This window comes from Urocitellus parryii, chromosome 3 (assembly GCF_045843805.1).
Source record: "Urocitellus parryii isolate mUroPar1 chromosome 3, mUroPar1.hap1, whole genome shotgun sequence".
Taxonomy (NCBI): domain Eukaryota; kingdom Metazoa; phylum Chordata; class Mammalia; order Rodentia; family Sciuridae; genus Urocitellus; species Urocitellus parryii.
Genome location: NC_135533.1, coordinates 95,174,114 through 95,194,793, shown reverse-complemented (window position 1 = coordinate 95,194,793; position 20,680 = coordinate 95,174,114). Strand labels below are relative to the sequence as shown.

General features: G+C 36.4%; 1 protein-coding gene across 9 annotated transcripts in view; it reads left to right on the top strand.

Moving 5' to 3' along the window:
- The window catches only part of Amph (amphiphysin), a 214,772-nt gene that overhangs the window by 143,378 nt on the left and 50,714 nt on the right, over positions 1-20,680 (top strand). For all 9 annotated transcript variants that reach the window (XM_026387623.2, XM_077796789.1, XM_077796790.1 and 6 more), the window contains exons 8-11: positions 6,512-6,587; positions 7,163-7,245; positions 10,241-10,379; positions 11,588-11,716. In XM_026387623.2, the coding sequence (XP_026243408.2) occupies positions 6,512-6,587; positions 7,163-7,245; positions 10,241-10,379; positions 11,588-11,716 (427 nt within the window). The remainder of the gene's footprint in view (positions 1-6,511; positions 6,588-7,162; positions 7,246-10,240; positions 10,380-11,587; positions 11,717-20,680) is intronic.

Below are 20,680 nucleotides of genomic sequence, written 5' to 3'. Positions count from 1 at the left end.
AATACTAGAGTAGATTCGTATGTTTCAAATGAGTTTATAATTCATAGGGGATGAAAGAGAAGTATTACAAAGAAAGGACTCCAAAAGTAATGATTAAGCTACATTTTCTTTTAAATGAATAAAGCCAGTGTTTGGTGGAAAGGGTATTCTAGATTGAAGAGGAACATTAACAAAGGCATGGGATTTAAGCATATCTGTGGGTTCATGGAACTTTAATTAGTTTAATATAGCATGAAATCAGAGTGAGACTATTCAGGAGGGGCTTGTGGTGAGAAAGCAGGAGAGAGGCAGAGGCCAGATTCAGTTGTCATTCATTCCTCAGATATTTATTGACCATCCAATATGTACCAAGTTCTCTTTTAAATACCACAGTTTCTACCCTGGAAGTTTTTTTTTTTTTTCTTAAAGCTTAATTTGAAGGATGGAGAAAGGCAATTACCAAGAAAAGAAATAAAAAACAATATATATCAGGCAATAAGTTCAATGCAGAAAATAAAACAAGTTAATTTAATACAGAGTGACATAGTATGTAGTTTGATTGGGTAAGGAGGGCATCTCTCCAAGACAAAAGCAATATATAAAGAAAAGGAAGCTTTAAAAAAAATGCTGAGTTTGAATAATCATTAGGAAGTCCAAAGGATATATTTATTAAGGTAAATCTGGAGCTCAAAAAGAGGATTGGGAGTCCAGATGGCAATGATGCTCTGAGAGTTGATCAGATAGATAATAAGACGGATCATATCTCAAGGTGTCAAGGTGAGGGTCAAAGACAGAAACTTTGAGAGTACCGATGTGTAAGGGATGTGCAGAAGAGGAGATTGCAGAAAAACCTAACAAGAAATAATCAGAGAAGCACAGGAGTTCTGAAGAGTGGTATCATAAAAAGGCAAGAAAGGAGAGAATATTTAAAATAGGTGCCAAGAATATCATATGTAGAGAGATTAAGCAGATGTATCACCTCTGGTGAACTTGTAGAGATGTTTCAGTGTCACCTCTGGTGAATTTCTAGTGTAGTTTCAGGAGATAAATTACAGGCATTGGAGACTTTGTGAAGTGAGGAAGCAGTGACAATGAATCTTGACTACAATGGACAGGAGGATTAGTGATGGCAGATATCGAGAATTTGATGGGGCAAGGGAAACCCGTGAAAAATAGCTCTTATCATTTTGAGAAGATGGCAGTGGAAGTGGCAGAGGTGGGATGGTACTGAATATATGTGGGACACTAGGGGATAAGGATAAGAAGTGAGGGTGTTGATAGAATTAGCCTGAGAGCATTGGGGTCTATGCCATAGGGCAAAGCTTGATAAAGCAGGAGTTGGACCTGAGCAGGGGCTAGAGCTGGAAGAAAATGAGCATTGATTTCACCAATGTTAACAGAAAGGTCAGCAGGTGGATGGAAATGAAGGCATGAGAAATCCCATGGGCTAGAAAATTAGGTTAGTAAGTGTGTCACTGGATTGCCCCATTTCAGAGGTGAAGCAGTTGGGAATGATGGCCAGAGCTAGGATGTGCCATGATCGTGGCAGGATGGGTACTTGGGGTGTTGAGGTCATGAGCTGGGGCCTTGTGTTTGGGGTGAGCAGTCACCTGGATTTTGAGATCTGCTGTGTTAGTGTTAGGATTGGGTGAAGGAGAAAGTAGGAATCCATGACACCCACCCTTGTGCTCAGTGAGTGGATTGGGAGGGCGAGTTGGGAGGATGTCAGTGAGCTGTGAAGAGGTTTAGTGCATAGATCATAAACTTCAGCAGCAGGAATTTGAGGAGAGTTTGGAGAAAATGCCTCTTCCTCCCACTCCATCTCCATGGTAAATGGGAGAGCAGGGAAGGCTCCTTCCATTGAGGGGGTTCCAAGGAAGCCCTGATATCCACCTCTGGGAAAGGATGGTTTCTCTTTGGGCATCGTAGAGGGAGAGTGTTCTGGCTTGAAAACTGAGGCTGTGATAAGCTCAGCTGTCAATTCTTCCCACTGGATCCAAGGAAAAGGAAATATCTAATAAATAAATCAAGTCAATTTTGACAGCCAATCATAAGGGGCCTAGTGATGCCACCAAGAAGTCCTTTGGTGACCTGGTAGTGTCTCACAGTCCCTTGTTGATGAAGAACTTATGAAATAAGTCTTCCAAGCAGGTAATATCGAAATCCAGAGTCTGGTACACTTTGTGTATGTATATTTCACTGCTGGTGACACTAGTCTTTTATAGACCAGAAGTTTCAGTGAAACAGGTGCCAAGTTTATTATTTCTTGGATTTTTCATTCATTCATCCATTCATTCATTCATTCATTCATTCATTCATCCATCCATCCATCCACCCATTCATCTGTGGATTATTCACTGCTATGTACCAGGTGCTCTATTAGGTGCTGGGGCTATGTTAGTGACCTAGTCAAAAACAATCCCTATTTTGAAAGAGTCTCTGATTTCATAAATTAGAGTAAATCACTATATGATAAACTACTTCACAAATATTGAATATAAATATAAGTAAATCATACTAGTTAATTTCTAAATTCTACAAAGAAATATTGTATTACAAAAACATAGATACTTGTTTAGTTATTCTAAATAAAGCATTTCTGTTGTTGTACCAATTATTTCTCTAAATAATAATTGATATAATAAGTTATACTGTATATTAGGAAACAAAATTTAAGCATAGAGGAGTAGGGATTTATATTTTGCTAAACGTATCCACATTCCAACACTTAATAGAAAAGTCCTTGTGAATCAATGATTAAAAAGCTAGAAATATGAATAGGGGATTCACAAAAAGGAGAAATACAAATGGTCAATAGATTAAAAAAAGTGTTATCCTTAGTTATAGGAATATAAGTGCAAAAGTTGGTGAGATGTCAACTTTTAGGTAACAAATTTATAAAGGTTGCATACCATTGTATACTTTATATATAAGGTCATATTCAAAGTCAAGGGTGTAAATGGCCCAGCCTGGTGGGAATAGTTTGTCAGATCAAAATTCTGTTGTCCATTCCTTTCACCAGTATATACATGCAAGAAACATATTCCAAGAAAATTATAAAATTGTGCACAAAGTTTTAATCATGGTTATATATCAGGGCTTTGTTTATCACAATGGAAAAAAAAAACCCTGTGTTTTCTAGTCAACTTCAACAATATTCTCTCTCCCATTTGTACTTAACCTTTACTTAAATCTGACCCATCCTTTTGGGCAGCCTGTTTGACCTCTCCAGCAGATGTTTTCAGCTTGCACAGGGCCTGTTACTCCCTCTCCTCTTGGTTCTTTTAGCTGTTTGCCATATCTACCTATTTTTTTGACATATAGTTGGATTTTTGTGGTACTTAACTCTCATGTATGGTTTTGTAATTTCTGTCTTTCTCTTTCAATATAATTCCATTGTGTGAATAGAGTGTATGTCCATTAATAAGCCCCTCTGGGTGCTTCACCAACTGTATTGTAAGTTCATGAAGCCTCCTGAGCCTACCACTGTACATGCTCCCAGAACTGGATAAGTCCTTTGATGAGGGATTGAAGCGGGAAAGGTGTTAAGAACAGTCTTGGTTGATTAGAGTTCCAGGCTGGGTCATGGATTGCCAACTCAAAGTGCCCCAAGAAGATTTCTTTGCAAGACTACAATGAGTTATAAGGGTTAAAGGGGTTACCTTTGCTCAGTTTCCCACCAAATTGCCATGTTGGTCCTCAAATCCAGGTACAATCCCTCTTCTTTCCTCTATCTGAAACATGTTGGCCTGAAGTGGTGGCACATGTCTGTAATCCCAGCATCTTGAGAGGCTGAGGCAGGAAGATTGCAAATTCAAAGCTAGCCTCAGCAACTTAGCAAGGCTCTAAGTAACTTAATAAGACTCTGTCTCTAAAAAAAAAAAAAAAAAAAAAAAAAAGGAGCTGGGGGTGTGTCTTGTGTCTTGTAGCTTAGTGGTTAAGCACTCCTTGATTCACTCCCAGTAACAACAACAACAACAAAAAATGTCTGAAACATGTCTAAGCACTGCCCATGCCTGTAAATAAACATGTTTTATGGGTTGGCAAGGGCCAACCTAAGAACCTTCTATTTTACTAGACTGTCATTCTCCACCTCTGGTCTGACACTTCTGAGTACTTAACTATTTCCTGAACACACTGTGCCAGTATTTTCCTTATTAATGTATGCCTATATGCATTTGTATATGCACATATGTAAATATCTATAGTTGTGCTTGGTATCTGTGGGGAACGGGTTCCAGGACCCGCTGCAGATATGAAAATCCACGTATACTCAAGTATGTTATATAAAATGGCATTGTTTGTATATTACCTACTTATTTCCTCCCATATATGTTAATTCATCTCTAGATTATGTATGATTCCTAATACAATTACAATTATATATATATATATATATATATATATATATATATATATATATATACATTTTTTAGGGAACAAAGAAACATCTGTATATATTCAGTGCAAGTGGGGTTTTTTGTAATATTTTTTTATCTGTGGTTCAATCAGAGGTTGCAGAATCCATGGAATTAGAGAGCCAACTGTATATACTTACATATATGAATACGTCTGTGATTTGAAATAAATTAAAAGAAAAATATGAAATCAGGGTCACACAATGATTGTGGGTATAAGAAACTAAGATTAAGTAGGAATTTAAGGCACAGTATTAGTCACAAAAGAAGAAATTCTTCTGGTGGGATGGATTTACTACCCAATTATTATTTAGTTTCTGAATATCTAAATTGAACTTCAAGCTTTTATTCTAAACCATGTAATTTAAGCACAGTGTTTGATGGAATATAAAAATCCATGCTAAACAGCATTTCTTTTTTTCAGTTTTTTTTATTGGTTGTTCAAAACATTACAAAGCTCTTGACATATCATATTTTTTCTTGTCAAGCAGTTCATGTTTTTTTTAATTGCATTTTCTTCCTTTTGTTTTCAAATACTGATTCCCCGCATACTAATGACATAACTTTGACCAGTTATTCTTTCTTTGCTAAGCTTAGTTTTCCTGGTCCATGGTGATCACTGCCTTGGGACATGCTTAGGAAAATTAAGTTAGGCAGCATATAAAATTACCTAGGTGGCAACGGTTTCTGTTGTCTCTGATCAGGAGGGAGCCTTCATCCTCCTCAGCTTATGGATATCCTACTCAAGCAAGGTGTGACTCAATCACAAGAGTTTCATTATTTTCTGTCCTTTTATCTCATTTTCTATATAAGATGGGTGCCTACTGTATATAGGCACATTTTATTACCCAGCTACATTATAAAATCTTTGAATATAACTTGGTCCACTATTAGATCTACCTATAGTTTTGGTACCAAAGTCCTTACTTGATTCAGAATTGAGATTTAGAATCTAATTAAATAGTCAGGATACTGGGGTTCATTTTAAGAATGTCATTGAAACAAAAATGTAATAATTTTGTCAGATGTATTCAGTAGGATTGAGTTTCTTAATATAGGGTCCAGAGATACCTTAGAGACAGAGGTATCCTGGGGGAATGGGGCTGAATCCACATCTGGCTGATACACTTACTGTTAGGGTCTTAAAAATGAGAACTGGGGGACTCAGATATTCCCCCAATGGCTTCCCTTCACAAACATATTTGAAACATTGCTGATATGCAGCTTGTGTTTTTATTTGCTCAATAATAGTATGCTCTTACTTTTGCTGAACAATTAGGATTAATTTATGGGTTTTGTTATTTCCCATTACACAGAGTTGGGAGTACAAATATATAATACTGATACTAGACCATTTCTATCTTTTTAATTTATTGTTTTTAGATATACACGACAGTAGAGTGTTTTGTTTTGTTTTGGTACCAGGGATTGAACTCAGGGGCACTCGACCACTGAGCCACATCTCCAGCCCTATTTTGTGTTTTATTTAGAGATAGGGTTTCACTCAGTTGCTTAGTACCTTACCATTGTACTTGTGATCCTCCTGCCTCAGCCTCCTGAGCCACTGGGATTATAGGTGTGCACCACTGTGCCCTACTAATAGAGTATATTTTGACATATTGTACATACATGGAGTACAATGCATTCCAAAACCATTTGTTTTATAAAAATGAAAAATAACCTCAATCTTGAAACCTTTAAAGATTTATACCTAAAATACAAACAAATTATCAGGACAGTGGTCCAAAAGTGTTGTCTCTGTATCAGAGACATGAGCATCTCCTAGAAACTTGTTGGAAGTGTACATTCTCAGTCTCCACCCCCTGCTGAATCAGAAGCAAGTGCTCCAAGTGTTTCTGATGCACATTGAAGTTTGAAAGCCACTGTCGTATGGTTGTAACTGAACTTCAGAGGAGGCCATGCTGGGTACCAAAAAGGTTTTTTTGTTTATTAACAGATGAGGTAAAGTTGGGTATACTTTAAGTATTTTCATTTCATCCAATGTTACTCAAAATAAGAACACCTGGTTTTCATATGTTTCATTGCCATTGTAAATCTGATTTTGCTAACTACTCTCTCCTTCTCTTATCTTTCTTTGTATTTCCACATGGTAGACGAGTTGGATTTTATGTTAATACTTTCAAAAATGTCTCCAGCCTTGAGGCCAAGTTTCACAAGGAAATTGCAGTGGTGAGTAATGATAATTATTTTTACAAATGGAATGCAAAGTAAAGGGAGGGTTTCCTGTGGCAGTGTGTTATTATTCTGTAATGTTTGCAGTTGTTTGTAGTGACCACATAGTTCTTTACACTTTTGAAGGATTTCTTACAGCCTCACAATCTCTTTTTCTTTTTCGGTCAGCTTATGAAGTTGGAATGTCAAGTGCTACTTTAAGATGATGAAAAATGGGTCTCAAAATATTCAGAGAGCAGTTCTGTTCTTGACTGATATTTTCGTAGCTCAAAGGGTAGTTATGTGATTATTTCTAGTAGAATAAGTTTAAATAGTAAGCTTTTGTTATCTGCTCTGTAAAATGATGAGAAAGTATGTTTTGATATTTTAAATCTATTTATGTTTAGTTCGTTTGAGTTTTGATGTGGATTTTAAAGTGGAGATATAGGCAGAATTTCAGTGGTCCTGAGACCACCCTAACTCTCATAAGATTCTTAGTTTCTCAATAGATAATGTTTTTCCCCTGGGAAAATATCCTGGGTTTGCACGAGGATAATGTTCAGCTAATAGACAAGTGGCCTCTGTCCCCTTAGCTCTGCCACAAACTGTATGAAGTGATGACAAAATTGGGTGACCAGCACGCTGACAAGGCCTTCACCATCCAAGGAGCTCCCAGGTAGGCCAGAGCTGAGTTCTTGTCTGTACCTTCATCATGCTACTTGTTGAAATTTCTGCCGTCTGTAGACCAGCATGTTATAAGAGTCTGAAAGGAGCCTTGCCATGAAGAGGCTAATACTCACCTCATTTCTGTGCTTTTACACTTACTTCTGGTCTTTGGCTGCCCCATGAGGGTTCTTATTGTCACAGAAGACAATCACTAGCTGCCTCTCCACTTAATATAGGCCCTGAAAGCAATTGAAATAAATAAATAATCTACTTGCCCACTCATTACTTTTTCTGGAAGAGAAAGGAATTGTCCAAACTCCTGACACCTACTATTGATTCTTATCATTGGCACTGACATCTATGATGAATGCATTTTGGGAAAAGAAAGAAGTAGGCGAGGCTTCACCTTTTCATACTCTGCTGTGACTGATCTGGAAAACACTGTTCTGTTATTTCATTGCACATAGTTATTGTTTATATGCCAGGTTTGGCCTCACATTAACTCTCTGCTGTTATTTTGTTTTTTTTTAATTGATTTTATTTTTTTAAATATACAACAGCGGAATGCACTACAATTCTTATTACACATATAGAGCATAACTTTTCATGTCTTTGTATATAAAGTATGTTCACACTAATTCATGTATTTATACATGTACTTTGTTTTTTTGCATTACAATTCTTATTACACTTATATACCACAATTTTTCATATCTCTGTTAGTATATAAAGTTTGTTGACACCCGATTTGTGTCTTTAAACATGTACTGTGGATAATGATGTCCATCACATTCCACCATTCTTGCTAATCCCCTGCCTCCTCCTTTCCCTCCCACCCCTCTGCTCTATCTAGAATTCATCTATTCCTCCCATGCTCCCCCTCCCTACCCCACTATGAGTCAGCCTCCTTATATCAGAGAAAGCATTCACATTTGTTTTTTGGAGATTGGCTAACTTCACTTAGCATTATCTTCTCCAGTGCCATCCATTGACATGCAAATGCCATGATTTTATTCTCTTTTATTGCTGAGTAAAATTCCATTGTGTATATATACCACATTTTTTTATCCATTCATCCACTGAAGGGCATCTAGGTTGGCTCCACAGTTTAGCTATTGTGAATTGTGCTGCTATAAGCATTGATGTGGCTGTGTCCCAGTAATATGCTGTTTTTAAGTCCTTTGGGTATAGTCTGAGGAGAGGGATAGCTGGGTTAAATGGCTCTATTCCCAGATTTCCAAGGAATCTCCATACTGCTTTCCATATTGGCTGCACCAATTTGCAGTCCCATCAGCAATGTATGAGAGTTCCTTTTTTTCATCCTTCTCAGGCACTGGCTACTCAGAGAATGCAGATTAGCAAGTCTTAGACTAGAAGTCGGAAGATCCTGCTTTTAGTTTTATGATTCTGCTGTTATCTTGCTTTGCTTTCTTTGAGTAAATCCAGTAAACTCTCAGCCTAAATATTTCATTTATTTTAAAATCATTAGACAAAATATGATACCACTGACTGCAATAGTTTTTAAGGTAAAATGCAGTCCTGACATTCTGTGTTTGCAATTTTAATATCAATCAATGCAAACAATCATACAGTTGCATTTTTGGAAATACACATAGTCATACACAAACATCTACATATGCCAGTGTCTGGATTCCTCTGGAGATAACTAGTTTTCTCATTTTCTATTCTTGAATTCAAAATTTTGGTGCCTGCTAAAGCTGCTATCCCAAGTTCTCTAAGGGAAAGAACATTGCCTTGAAAAGGGCAGAGTTAATGTTTCAATATGGTGATTACAATATTGGATTAGAAACAAAGGAAGAATTAGAACAGGAATATCAAAATGACTTTTGGATATTTTAAAATGAAGTATATTAAAAATAATTAAGGCTTGCTTCCTTAAATGGAAATGAGAGAAACAATTCATGGAAAATTTCAGTGCTGCTGAATCAGATAAAGTAAGGAGAAAGTGGGGTCATGACCACTTAACAAATGTTCCTTTCATTTTTTTCCAACATTCCTCTACAGAATGAGGTGGTGAGTGAACTCGGTGGAATCTCTTTGGAGCCTAGACTGGGGCTGTGTTTCCCATCAGAAGCCATGATTGTTGGCAGGTGGCCCCAATCATGTGGCATGTCTGTTCTCTAAAGGCCCTTAAATATGTAGACCATGCTGCTGTGTTTGTGCTTGTTAATTTTAGGGTACAGATTCTGTTCCTTCTAGCTGTAGACTTTAGAAATTCTTAGAGTAAGATGTGTCCCAAGTGTTATCTTCTTCATTGCATTTAGCTGTTTCTAAGCATCTGGCTTGGTTCCAGGAACATGGTGGGTTCTCAACAAACATCACTGAATCTTGCCCATCACATGGTTTGTTTGCACATTTCAAGGTGTCTGAGTTGAGTCACTGTTTTATAAGGTATAGAGAAAAATAGTTACTGAATTTATTTCCAAATATTATCAGAAAGCACACTTCTACAAAAGATTTATTAATATTCTCCTAAGGTACTTTTGAATATGAAATTTATCATTTTATGAGTAGTTATTTTTATAGATTTTGATATGTCAAAATTCTTTTGGAGGTATAAAGTGAAACTGGTTAAATTAACTCAGCTGATGTTTGAAAGAATCTTTAGTCTGTTTAGTATAGTGAGAAGAACAAGAGGTTTACATTACTAAGACCTAAATTCAGAATCACTATATTGCTGAGAGCTTTTAGGTTATTTTTTCCCAACCTTCTGCACCCCATTTTCCATATCTATAAAGTGGGGACAATAGCACATAGCTGTTTTGAAGATAATAAATAATATATGCATTGGGTCTGGCTAAGAGTGGACAGTTAATGGTACCAGTTATCACCATTCTGTTACTAATAACCAGAATAACCCTGAAAGTAGGGAGTAGGGTACCAGTACCTGTTAAGTTTCAGGAGTTCCCTGGCATGGAGAATCTCTGATCAAATGAGACCTGCTTCTCAGAAGGCCCCTTGCTTAATCCCCTATGTTCATCCAGTGATTCAGGTCCTCTCCGCATTGCAAAGACACCTTCACCACCGGAGGAGGCTTCACCCTTGCCAAGCCCCACAGCCAGTCCCAATCATACACTAGCGCCTGCGTCCCCTGCACCAGTACGGCCCAGGTCGCCTTCACAGGTAGGAGATCACACACACTGGGGGGATAAAACTCATGTGAGGTGACTTGATGGCCCATTCTCTGGTGCTGGGCCATTAAGAGATGTTTCCAACTAGGAAAACTGAGCTGTGAGGCAGTAGGCATTGTAATTACCAATGAGAAATCCAGTTCTCTTATTTGACTTTTATATTTCTTCCCATGCTTTATGTTTGAACCTCTTGAGACTTCTTGCCACATTCTCATCTTCCTCTGGCTAGCTTGTGCGTTTCTTCTATCCTATCTTGCTCTCAGAAGCCAACCACTCATGGGCTAGGGATGTGGCTTAGTGGTAGAACACTTGCCCAGCATGCATGAGGACTTGAGGTTGAGACCAAGCACTGCTAAAAAGAAAAGAAAAAAAAATATAAGAATTATTATTTTTTTTTTCCCAAAGGTTCATTTAGTCTCTCCTTCCCCATTCTTTTTAATGCTTTAGGTTGTACTTGGGGCAAGTACTGCCAAGAAAAGCAGTTAAGTTTATGTATCATTTCACATTTTTGTATTACTCACAGTTTATTGTGCATAAGTAGCCACTCAATAAAACTGTGTGGACCAAATGATTGAAAGAAACAGTAAGGGCTAGGTGAAAGTAACCAAACAGGACAATTCCCATCTTTATTTTTTCTACTTTGGATGAAAATAAAAGGCCTGTAGGAAAATTTGAATTCCCAGCCCAGTTCAAGTATTCATGAATATGGTTAAAACCAAGGAAAGTCATAAGAAGATATACACAACCGATCTTCAGTTCTTATTTCAAAATCCTGGAGCATACATTGAAATGGAAACTGCCTGTAGTTGATCTCACTGATTCTAATAAAAAGCTTGCTTGGTTTTAGTTTTGAAACTCTAAGTTATTGCTGAAATGAGAAATAATTTTCAGTTTAGATCACAGAAGATGTTGGCTTAGTTTAAACCTTGAGGGCCCTGTATCCCTGCATGGAGTGTTTGTGTTGAGATGAACAGACTCTCATAGCCTGGTTTTTTCTTACTGGACCATAGTGTGTCAGTGCCCAGAGAGCCATCAGAGACATCTTGCATTCTTTACTTCAATTAGTTAGGCCTATATCTATATCCAGGTCCAAGTTTCCATTTGAGATCAGTTTGTCCATCGAGTTCTGTTCGTGTGACATTTATGCCCGTCTTGCTTGTCCTATTTGGCTGCTTTAATGTTTATATTCAATGTTTCTAGACAAGAAAAGGACCTCCTGTCCCACCTCTGCCTAAAGTCACCCCAACAAAGGATCTGCAGCAGGAGAACATCATCAACTTCTTTGAGGACAACTTTGTTCCAGAAATCAGTGTGACAACACCTTCCCAGGTGAGTGCCTATACAGAACTGGCATGCCCATGAAAGTATCATGGTGGAGGGACTCTCAGAGGTCAGCTCTAGAACAAGTGGCAGACAATATAATCAGCAATATGAATTTACTTGTCATGTAGGTTTGTTTTAATTACTTTGTATGTCTAAAGCTTTCTTATAAGGGAAATGTACAGTATATGAATGTTCTCGTTTTTTATACTAAGAACATTGTACTTATTATAGAAAATTAGAAAAATATTGAAAAAACAGGAACAATTTTCATAATCACTAAAATCATGTCACTGTGATATATCCACTAATGTACTTTGGACCATTTTAGTCTTTCCTCCACCCTGAGTATTGTATTGTTATATAATCTTGATTGCTACTTATATATATTGAGCATGATTTTATGTCACAATAATGTCTTTGCAGAGATTTATTTAAGCCTACTATTCTATCATTGGATATACCAACCCCTAATTGTTGGCCACAGGTGGCTTCCAATTTTTCTATTACTTCCCCAGCATTTCAGTGAATATCTGTATATAAACTAATTTATATTTGCATCTTCTATTATTTCTTTTATAATGACTCCTAGTAGAGAATAGGAAAATAAAATTAGAAGACTGAATAATTTTAAGTCTTCTGCCATTCAGCTTCTATCATTTCTATGACTCAGCAAATGGGAATATTAGGGTTCACACTGGAAAGATGCCTGGGTACACATGTCCCAAGTATAGGTATCTGAAGACCTGTCCCTACTATATTTACATTTTGTTAGAGGTGCTAACAATAATACTGTAATTGTCAAGTACATCAATAATAACGTTATGTTTAATATCCCAGTTTTAGTCACCTCTCAGGTATAGTAGCAATAACAAGAAGGGCAGAAAGTTGAACTCAGGAGTGATGCAGTAGAAAAATCATTATTTATTATCCCTTTTGAGGCATTTGTCAATGGGTGCATTGGTTTCTGAGATGTGGTTTCCTTCTTAGGTTGTTTTTACAGGATGCTGAATTTGATGAGCTAACTAGAGTTTGCAGTGTGGTTTAGGAGCTCCTTTGAGAGGGGGAATTGTATGTTGACTGATGCATGGGCAAATTCTATCTGTAGATATACAGATGCCTCCAGGGATGGCTATGCTAGGGCACATGATCTTACCCAGCTCTTGCCATTTGCTCTGACACCAAACTTTAGCAGCAATGATTTCTAAGTTGTACTGTCCCCTTTTCTTTGCTACTCTTCTCTTTTGCTACATGATTTTCACATTGAGAATGCTTTAGGGGAATTATGCTCTTACCCAGGTACTTTTACTTGGACCCTCCAGGAGCATCCTCTCAATTTCATCACTAGTAGAGATGGTGGTCCTCTTGAAGCCTGTGTACTCAGTAATGACATCTGCATTTAGAAGATGAGGCAACTGAAGTGGCAAGAACATGACACATAGACTAGTTCTGAAGTGACAATGAGGTTCAGAGTGTTCTTTCTTTTTAAATGTTTTTTATTTGAGGTTTACAGGCACCTAGATAAGGACCCTTGATGGTGGGGGAAAAAAAAAAAACTCAAAGCACTTTTGAAAATTACAGATGCCTAGAGAGGTTCCTAAGTACTTCTGGGAACATTAACTTTTGCTTTTATTGCTGCATGAGAGTGACAGAAGAAGTTAAGGAGTTGGGGAAGGGAGAGGAAGTATCTTTCCAAATGGAAACATCCATTCTCCAGCTACTGCTCCTATCAGGGCACAAATCACTGGTGAAACCGCCCCCTCTGAGCTTTGCTAGCACTGTGTGACAGACCCCAGGACACCTCTCTACCAGCACTGGTTGCTGGTTGCTGACCAAATTTGAAAAAAAAAAAAAAAAAAAAAAAAAAAACAACTTCCAGAGACATTGTTATGGGGTTGCATTTGAGGATTCTACATTTGAGTGTTGATACATTTTCTTTAAATATGGGAAGGAGATATAAGGAGACAGAAAGGGTTTTCTGTCGTTTTTTCTGAATCTGCAAAGGAACTTAGCTCCAGCAGTTGGACCCCGGACTACAACGTGAAGTGTTTCCATTGACTAAATGACACTCATCTCATGTCAAGATGTAAAGAGAGGAAGCGAAGCAGGATTTGTATTTCAGTCTCCTTTCTGGCTTATTTAGTGAGATAATCTAGCTTTATTTAAGAATATGCCGACCCTGTCTTTTCCTGAGTGTTTTAACAATCTCCTTAGTTGGCTTGTTCATCCATATCTATAAATAGCCATTTTATGTTGTTTAAGCCAATCCAGCAGACTTCCTGATTCATCAGGTCTGGAGTGGGAACAGGAGCTTACATTTTTAACAAGCTTTCTATTGGTGCTGATGCCGCTGGTCTTGAGACCCCACTGTGGGAACCACAGTGGTTTCAGGTAATCAGGATTTCTCATGGTACAAATCTGTGGTAGAATTTCCTCATTCACAGACTATCACAGTGAATTAACAGATTTCTTCCAACTAAGCCAAGGGTACATTTGATTGTCCATTTATATCTATAATATTAAAACATAGTATGACTAAAAATGTTCCTTATTTAGGACTGTTGGATACATCAACACTATTAGATGTGTTGATCACACTATATGCCAAGCTACATGTTATAAGTGAATGGATTGCATTATCTTGATATAATGTGTCTGGCAGTATATTGATGAATGGGTAAAAGGGAATAAATAGCAATCAATGTGTGGAGAACATGAGTTGCTGACCACAAAGAAGTACCAAGAACTAGAAAGCAGAGAGGTATCTGAAAAGGGTTTACCCAGATAACATTCATATTCAATGATCCCTTTAAGTTTTATTTTAATATTAATTTTTTCTAATTGAATTGCCCTACATTTAGAAGATGAGTTTATATCTCCAGTTTGCTATTTTTATCAAGAACTTAATGGAGAAAAAAAAGTATTTGTGTTAATCCTGCTGTTTGCTCCAAATGTAATGGTTGAAGTGCACCCAGTCTGGGTATAGCTCACTCTAAGTGTCAGAGTGTCATCTTCACACCACCCAGTGTCATCACACAGTGATTCTCTCAGTGTGTCCTGGTATTGAAAATAGAGATCTATCAGGCCTACTGAGCCCTCTAATGGCCCACACCTTAACTATATCATGGGATTTTTCTCTAGGAAATGTCTTTACTGACTCATAAGGAGATGCCCGGTTGTCAGACCAAAAAGCTTATCTTGCATTTCTGGTTCATTGTTTACAAAAATAGACCTTTCAGAGAACCAACTTATCCTGCCCTCTTTTTCCCTCCCAGAAACATAAATAGAAAAAGTCTTCTATATGTGGTTCCAGCATTATTCTTCTAAAATAACACTTTTAAAAAATGTGTTCTTGAGGAACACTGATCTCATTGGATGCTGTGAAAAGGAGGTGCTGAAAGGGAGGGGCTGCATCCATGTTTGCTTTTTCGTAGTGCATGTCAGCATGTTCAAGACTCTGGGAAGTTCTGCAACAAAAGAAGCTCCATTTAACTTCATTTAAGTCAGAGTTTCTCAAACAATCTCCCTGCCCCCCATCCAAAATACCTTGCTCCTGAGAAATAAATGTTTGGTGAAATATTTTAGGAAATGAAAATTTAAAAGATCTTATGTCCCTGGAAACCAAATCTATGGATACAAACAAGATTTTTTAACAGGATATTTGTAAAAAATAAAGCAATCATGTACACAAAATGCAAGATTTTCTCTTTTTTCTTCAAAAAATGTTTGAATTACATTTTTATTCCAGCTTGATGACTTGCCTTTCAATTGAATGTGTTCTCCCCTCTCTCCAAGGACTTTCTAAAGGATTGTGGTCCTGAGCAAGTATTTTTTCCATATTAATAATTTGAGTCATTTGAAATGAGCATATCATTAACATTTTCATACCTAGTCTAATGGGATTCCATAAGTAAAATGTTATCCAGCTTGGGGGAGCAGTCTACTCACCAATCATCCTCCTGAAAACAGACCTGGCCCCCATGCTCTGGGACAAGCCCAAAAATATGAGCCCAGAATTCCTGGGGCTTATGATCAAATCTATATATGGAATAGGTTTGGACAGTACTCCAAAAGGAGATATGTAAATCCTGTCCAATGCAGGTCTTGATGCAGACTTGTGTGGTCCTGACCAGACAGGATTGACAGCCACAACTGGTCTCAACTACCAGAGAAGGACTTAGAAAATTTTAAGAAATATGCTTAAAAGCATTGGTTCTCTCAGATGCAGGTGAGTCTCTCGAAGTCTAGGAGTACCTTTTTCTGTACAGTGGCAGAGAGGAAGAAGAAATGTCTGTTTTAGAATATTTTTTCCATAGCAGAAAACCCCAGAATTTTTTCCTAATTTTTTTCCCCAGTAATAATGTTGCATATCTTTTCTCTTTGATATGGTTTTCCCTTTTACAAATCCAGAGGGATTATCCTTTGAGCATTCAAGCTTATTCTTCCAAGCCTGCTCATGGCTCCTGTGGAGATGTCTGTTATGCTGTCAGACAAGACATGAGCATAGTCTTTCAGCCCTGTGAGTGTTGGGACCAATTTAATACCATTTATTTTCCACACATATCACTGTTTTACAGCCCAGTACTGCATCTTTCCTTTTAAGTTTATAAAATCATCCAATTTTTCCTAGCCAATTAAATTGAAATAGGTTTTCAACTTGCAAAATCAGTGCATGAAATGGCCTCCTTTTTCTCTGCAATCCTGATGAAGCCTGCTTGTAATTATGGACATACACATCACTCACTTGCTGGGTGTCTGCAACCTTGTTTTAAGTAGTACATTGGCTTCTCTTTTCAATGTAGGATACTTTTGGACCAGTTGCTTCTTCTTTTACTTGCTGTTTTTCAAAATAAGCATGTTAACATTATTTTATGACACAAAGAATTATTAAGATGGAATTTGTAAGGGAGAAAAATTGCAGTGTGCATCGAGCCCAAATTTAGTCAGTTTATCACCCTGGTGGATCATCAATATCATTACTCCATTCCTTGAACAGACATAACTAAGCAGTGCAGTTTATTTATCATATAATATTATGAAAATGTTTTTAAATGATTATTTAGCTTTATAATCTTCTAAGCTTCTCAGACTCCAGAGGTTCTAATAAAATATCTGTGTTCCTTGAATATACTATATGTAAGGTCTACATAATTTAACATTGACATTGATTCTGGGATTTATGTCATTATCCCTGCTTATCAGATGAGTGAACCCATATGATTTTTCTGCCATACCATGATGCTCTGAGGGCAGTCATGGGAAGCAAAATGTCACAGGGTGCCAGCATTTTAAGCACCTGAATAATAGCAGATATGAGGCATCCAGTAAATGATCAAATTTATTTAATTGCCTCTTTCTTTAGTGTCTGGGATGCATGTATTCCAGAACTTGTTTGGGTTTCAGTATTTGTAAATTCTTCAGGTGGTTATGCATCAGTGATATTGGTAAATACTAAGAGGTAGTGGTAGGAGGATCTTCATGGAACCAGTTTAATCCACTGGTCATAACAGAAACTCATTGTAAGTAAAGGCTCACTCCACCTTTCTACTGCCTTTATTCTCAATATTGTCAACTTTTATACTCTTAGTCATAGTGTATATAAAACCCATGACATACTGCACTAAGAATGACTTTGAAGTTGACTAACTTGTTCCATAAAAATAACAAAATAACAAAAAACTAGAAAAGCACTTGCCTAGAAAGTTGAGATTATTGTGTGTCCGATCATTAGGGCATTGCAGGATTCTTTAAATGGGTGAAGGCACTAAAAGCAAATGTGACGGGAGAGCAACTGGTATGTTTAGATTGTGAATAGAAAGATCTGCACTGTACTATTCTTTTCATTCCATGTATGGCAAACAGGGAGCTAATACGTGACAACATTATTTTAAATTATTGAAAGATGTTCCATTCTAAGATTGCAAATATAAAATGCTTGAACCCTGTTAATATACTATAGTTAATATTATTATTCATGTGAACTGTAATTCTCCATCTACAGCAATCTTGTCATAGGCTTCCAACCATGAAGTTGAAATTCCCCTGGCTGCTGCTTCATCATACTCATTCACAAAATGCTAAAACTTGATTCATTGTTAGAAATTATAAATTATTTTGTTACTCTTAAATGAAAATAATTTATATTACATGAAAAATAACTCCTGATAGGCCTTGCTCCTGAAAGGCCCTTTGTCCTTTCCACTTTAAGCTGCCTATTTGACCTCTTTGAGGACTTCAAATGTCTAACACAATACCTGAGAAATAGTGTTTAATGAAACACATATCTTAAAATATGTTAAATGAAAGAATATGAGATCAAGAATTTCTGTACATAGTACCTATGGCCTCCTGATAATCTGGCTCACTGTAATACTACTTATTATGACTTAAGAAATTACTATGTGAGTAGCTGTGGGGCTGATTTGGAGCTATATGTTTTATTCTTGAATGTCTTGTAGCTGTAACTGTAAGTTGCAATGTCTGTTATTTCATAACTTTTAAAAATGATGCCCCAAAAGATATATGGTCAATGTGAAAAAAATTAGTAAAAGGACAAAAAAAGCAAAAAACTAGAAAGTATAAATTTCCAGAAAAAATCCATATTTTTTGATAATTTATTTTTGTACAATGTCGCAATTTCCCCTTTTACATAGTGAAGGCCATGTATAGCTTTGAAAAAATTCTTTAAAATAAGTTCTGCGATTTGTTATTTTTTTTTTTTTACTACTAATGTAGCAAAATATTCTTATGGCAGTTTGGTCTTTATCTTATCAATTTTAGGTAGCAGAAGAACACTGCAGTGAAAGAATGTGTTATCCTAGGCTTAACCACTTCCATCATTTGGTTCTTTCCTTTTTGTCTTTTATTAATCAGCTTGATGTGATTGACATTCTGTAAACTGCACATAAAGTGTATTATTTGATAAATTTTTACGCATGTATACACCCATAAAACCATCACCAGTATGAAGTTAATTAATATATCTATAACGACCTTATTGCCACATAAAGTCACATTCATAGACACCAGATGGGCATAAATATTGAAGGACACTATTCAACCCTAGGTACTATTAATTGGCATTACATTGAATCTGAAGGGCAATGACACCTCAACAATATTGAGTTGCCTGACCCATAGACAGAGTGTATCTCTCCCTTTATTAAGGTCTTCTCTGATTTCTGTTTGTTATGTTTTATAGTAGTTTACAGTGTACAACTGTTCCACATTCTTTTTTGGCTTTATTTCTAAATATTTTATATTTTTAGTGCTATTGTAGCACTGGTTGTTCACACAATTATTACGAATAAAACTGATTTTCCTATATTGATGCTGTATTTTGCAGCTTTGCCAAACTCTATATTTTGTACATTTCATTGGATTTTCTATATAGGTCATCATATCTTTTGCAATTAAGATAACTTTTTCCTTTTTCTTTCTAATATAGATGATATATTAGATATAATTTATCTTGCCTATTTGACCTCTTTGAGGAGTTCAGATGTCTAACACAACACCTGAGAAATATATATTTGGCACTGAGGCTTGAACTCAGGGGCACTTTACTCCTAAGCCACATCCCCAGCCCTATTTTGTATTTTAGAGACAGGATCTTATTGACTTACTTAGCACCCCACTTTTGCTGAGGCTGGCTTTGAACTCATGATCCTCCTGCTTCAGCCTCAGAATTGTGGGGATTACAGGTGTGTACCACCATGCCTGGCTGTGTATTTGTTTTCTTGCCTTATTTCATTGTCTTCTACAGCCAGTATAATGTTGAATAGAAATGGTAAAGCAGTCATCCTTGTCTTGATCTTAGGATAAAAGCATCTAGTAATTTACTGTTAAACATAATATTGGTTGTAGGTTTTATAAGATGACTTTATCAGGTTGAGTAAGTAGTCTTTTATTTCTACTTAGTTGAGGCTTTTGAAGGGTAGTAGATGTGAATTTTCTCAAATGTTATTTCTGAATCAGGGGGATCGGACAAGTATTCTGTTTTAGTTTGCTAGTTTGGTGAATTACACTGATGGATTTTCAAACCATTTATTTCTCAAATAAACCTTATATGACCATAATGTGCTATTTTACACATATATTTGGGGGTAGAAAGGGGTGGGAGATAGAGAGACAGAGAACAGCTTGTCAATTCTTTGTCTACAGTTTCCATGTCTGTTCATGAGGAATGGTAGTCTATTTTATTATTTTTCTTCAATAATATCTTTTCCCCAATTTTAATACCAAGTAATGGTTACCTCATAGAATAAATTTGGAAATATTTGTTGGTTTTCAGTCTTCTGGAGACTTCATGTAGGACTGTTACTATTTCTTCCTTAGATAGTAAAATTTTCCAGGAAACCCATCTGGGCCTGTTTGTTGTTGTTGTTGTTATTGTTGTTGTTTACTTATTTTGTTTTTGATAAATGTTTTAAATTATAAATACAATTTCTTGAATACATATAGAGAAATTTAGATTATCTGTGTTTTGAGTGAACTTTGGTAGTTTGTATTTTTCACTGTTTGCCCTTTTCATCTACAATGTCAAATGTATTTGGAATAAAGTAGTTCATAATATTTTCATATTATTTAAAAAATCTGTGGTATCTGGGATGATGCCCCTTTTCTCATTCCTGAAACTGAAAATTTGTGTCTTCTTTCTTTTTTTTCCTGATCAGTTTGGCTAATAATTTTATTAAAAATAATTATTTATTTCATTGGTCTTCTCAAAGAACTAGCATTTGGTTTTATCAATGTTTTCTCTTGCTTATTTAAAAGCTTTCTTTGGTTATCATATAGAGAGGCCTCATTCTGTAAAATTTTTCCTAAGTTCTGTGTTAGCAGCATCCCACAAATTTTGATATATTGTTTGCATTTTCATCAAATTTAAAATATTTTCTAATTCCCACTTTAGTCTTTTATTCATTAGTTATTTGAAAGTTTATTATTTGTGGCTGTTTTAGAAATCATCTTGGA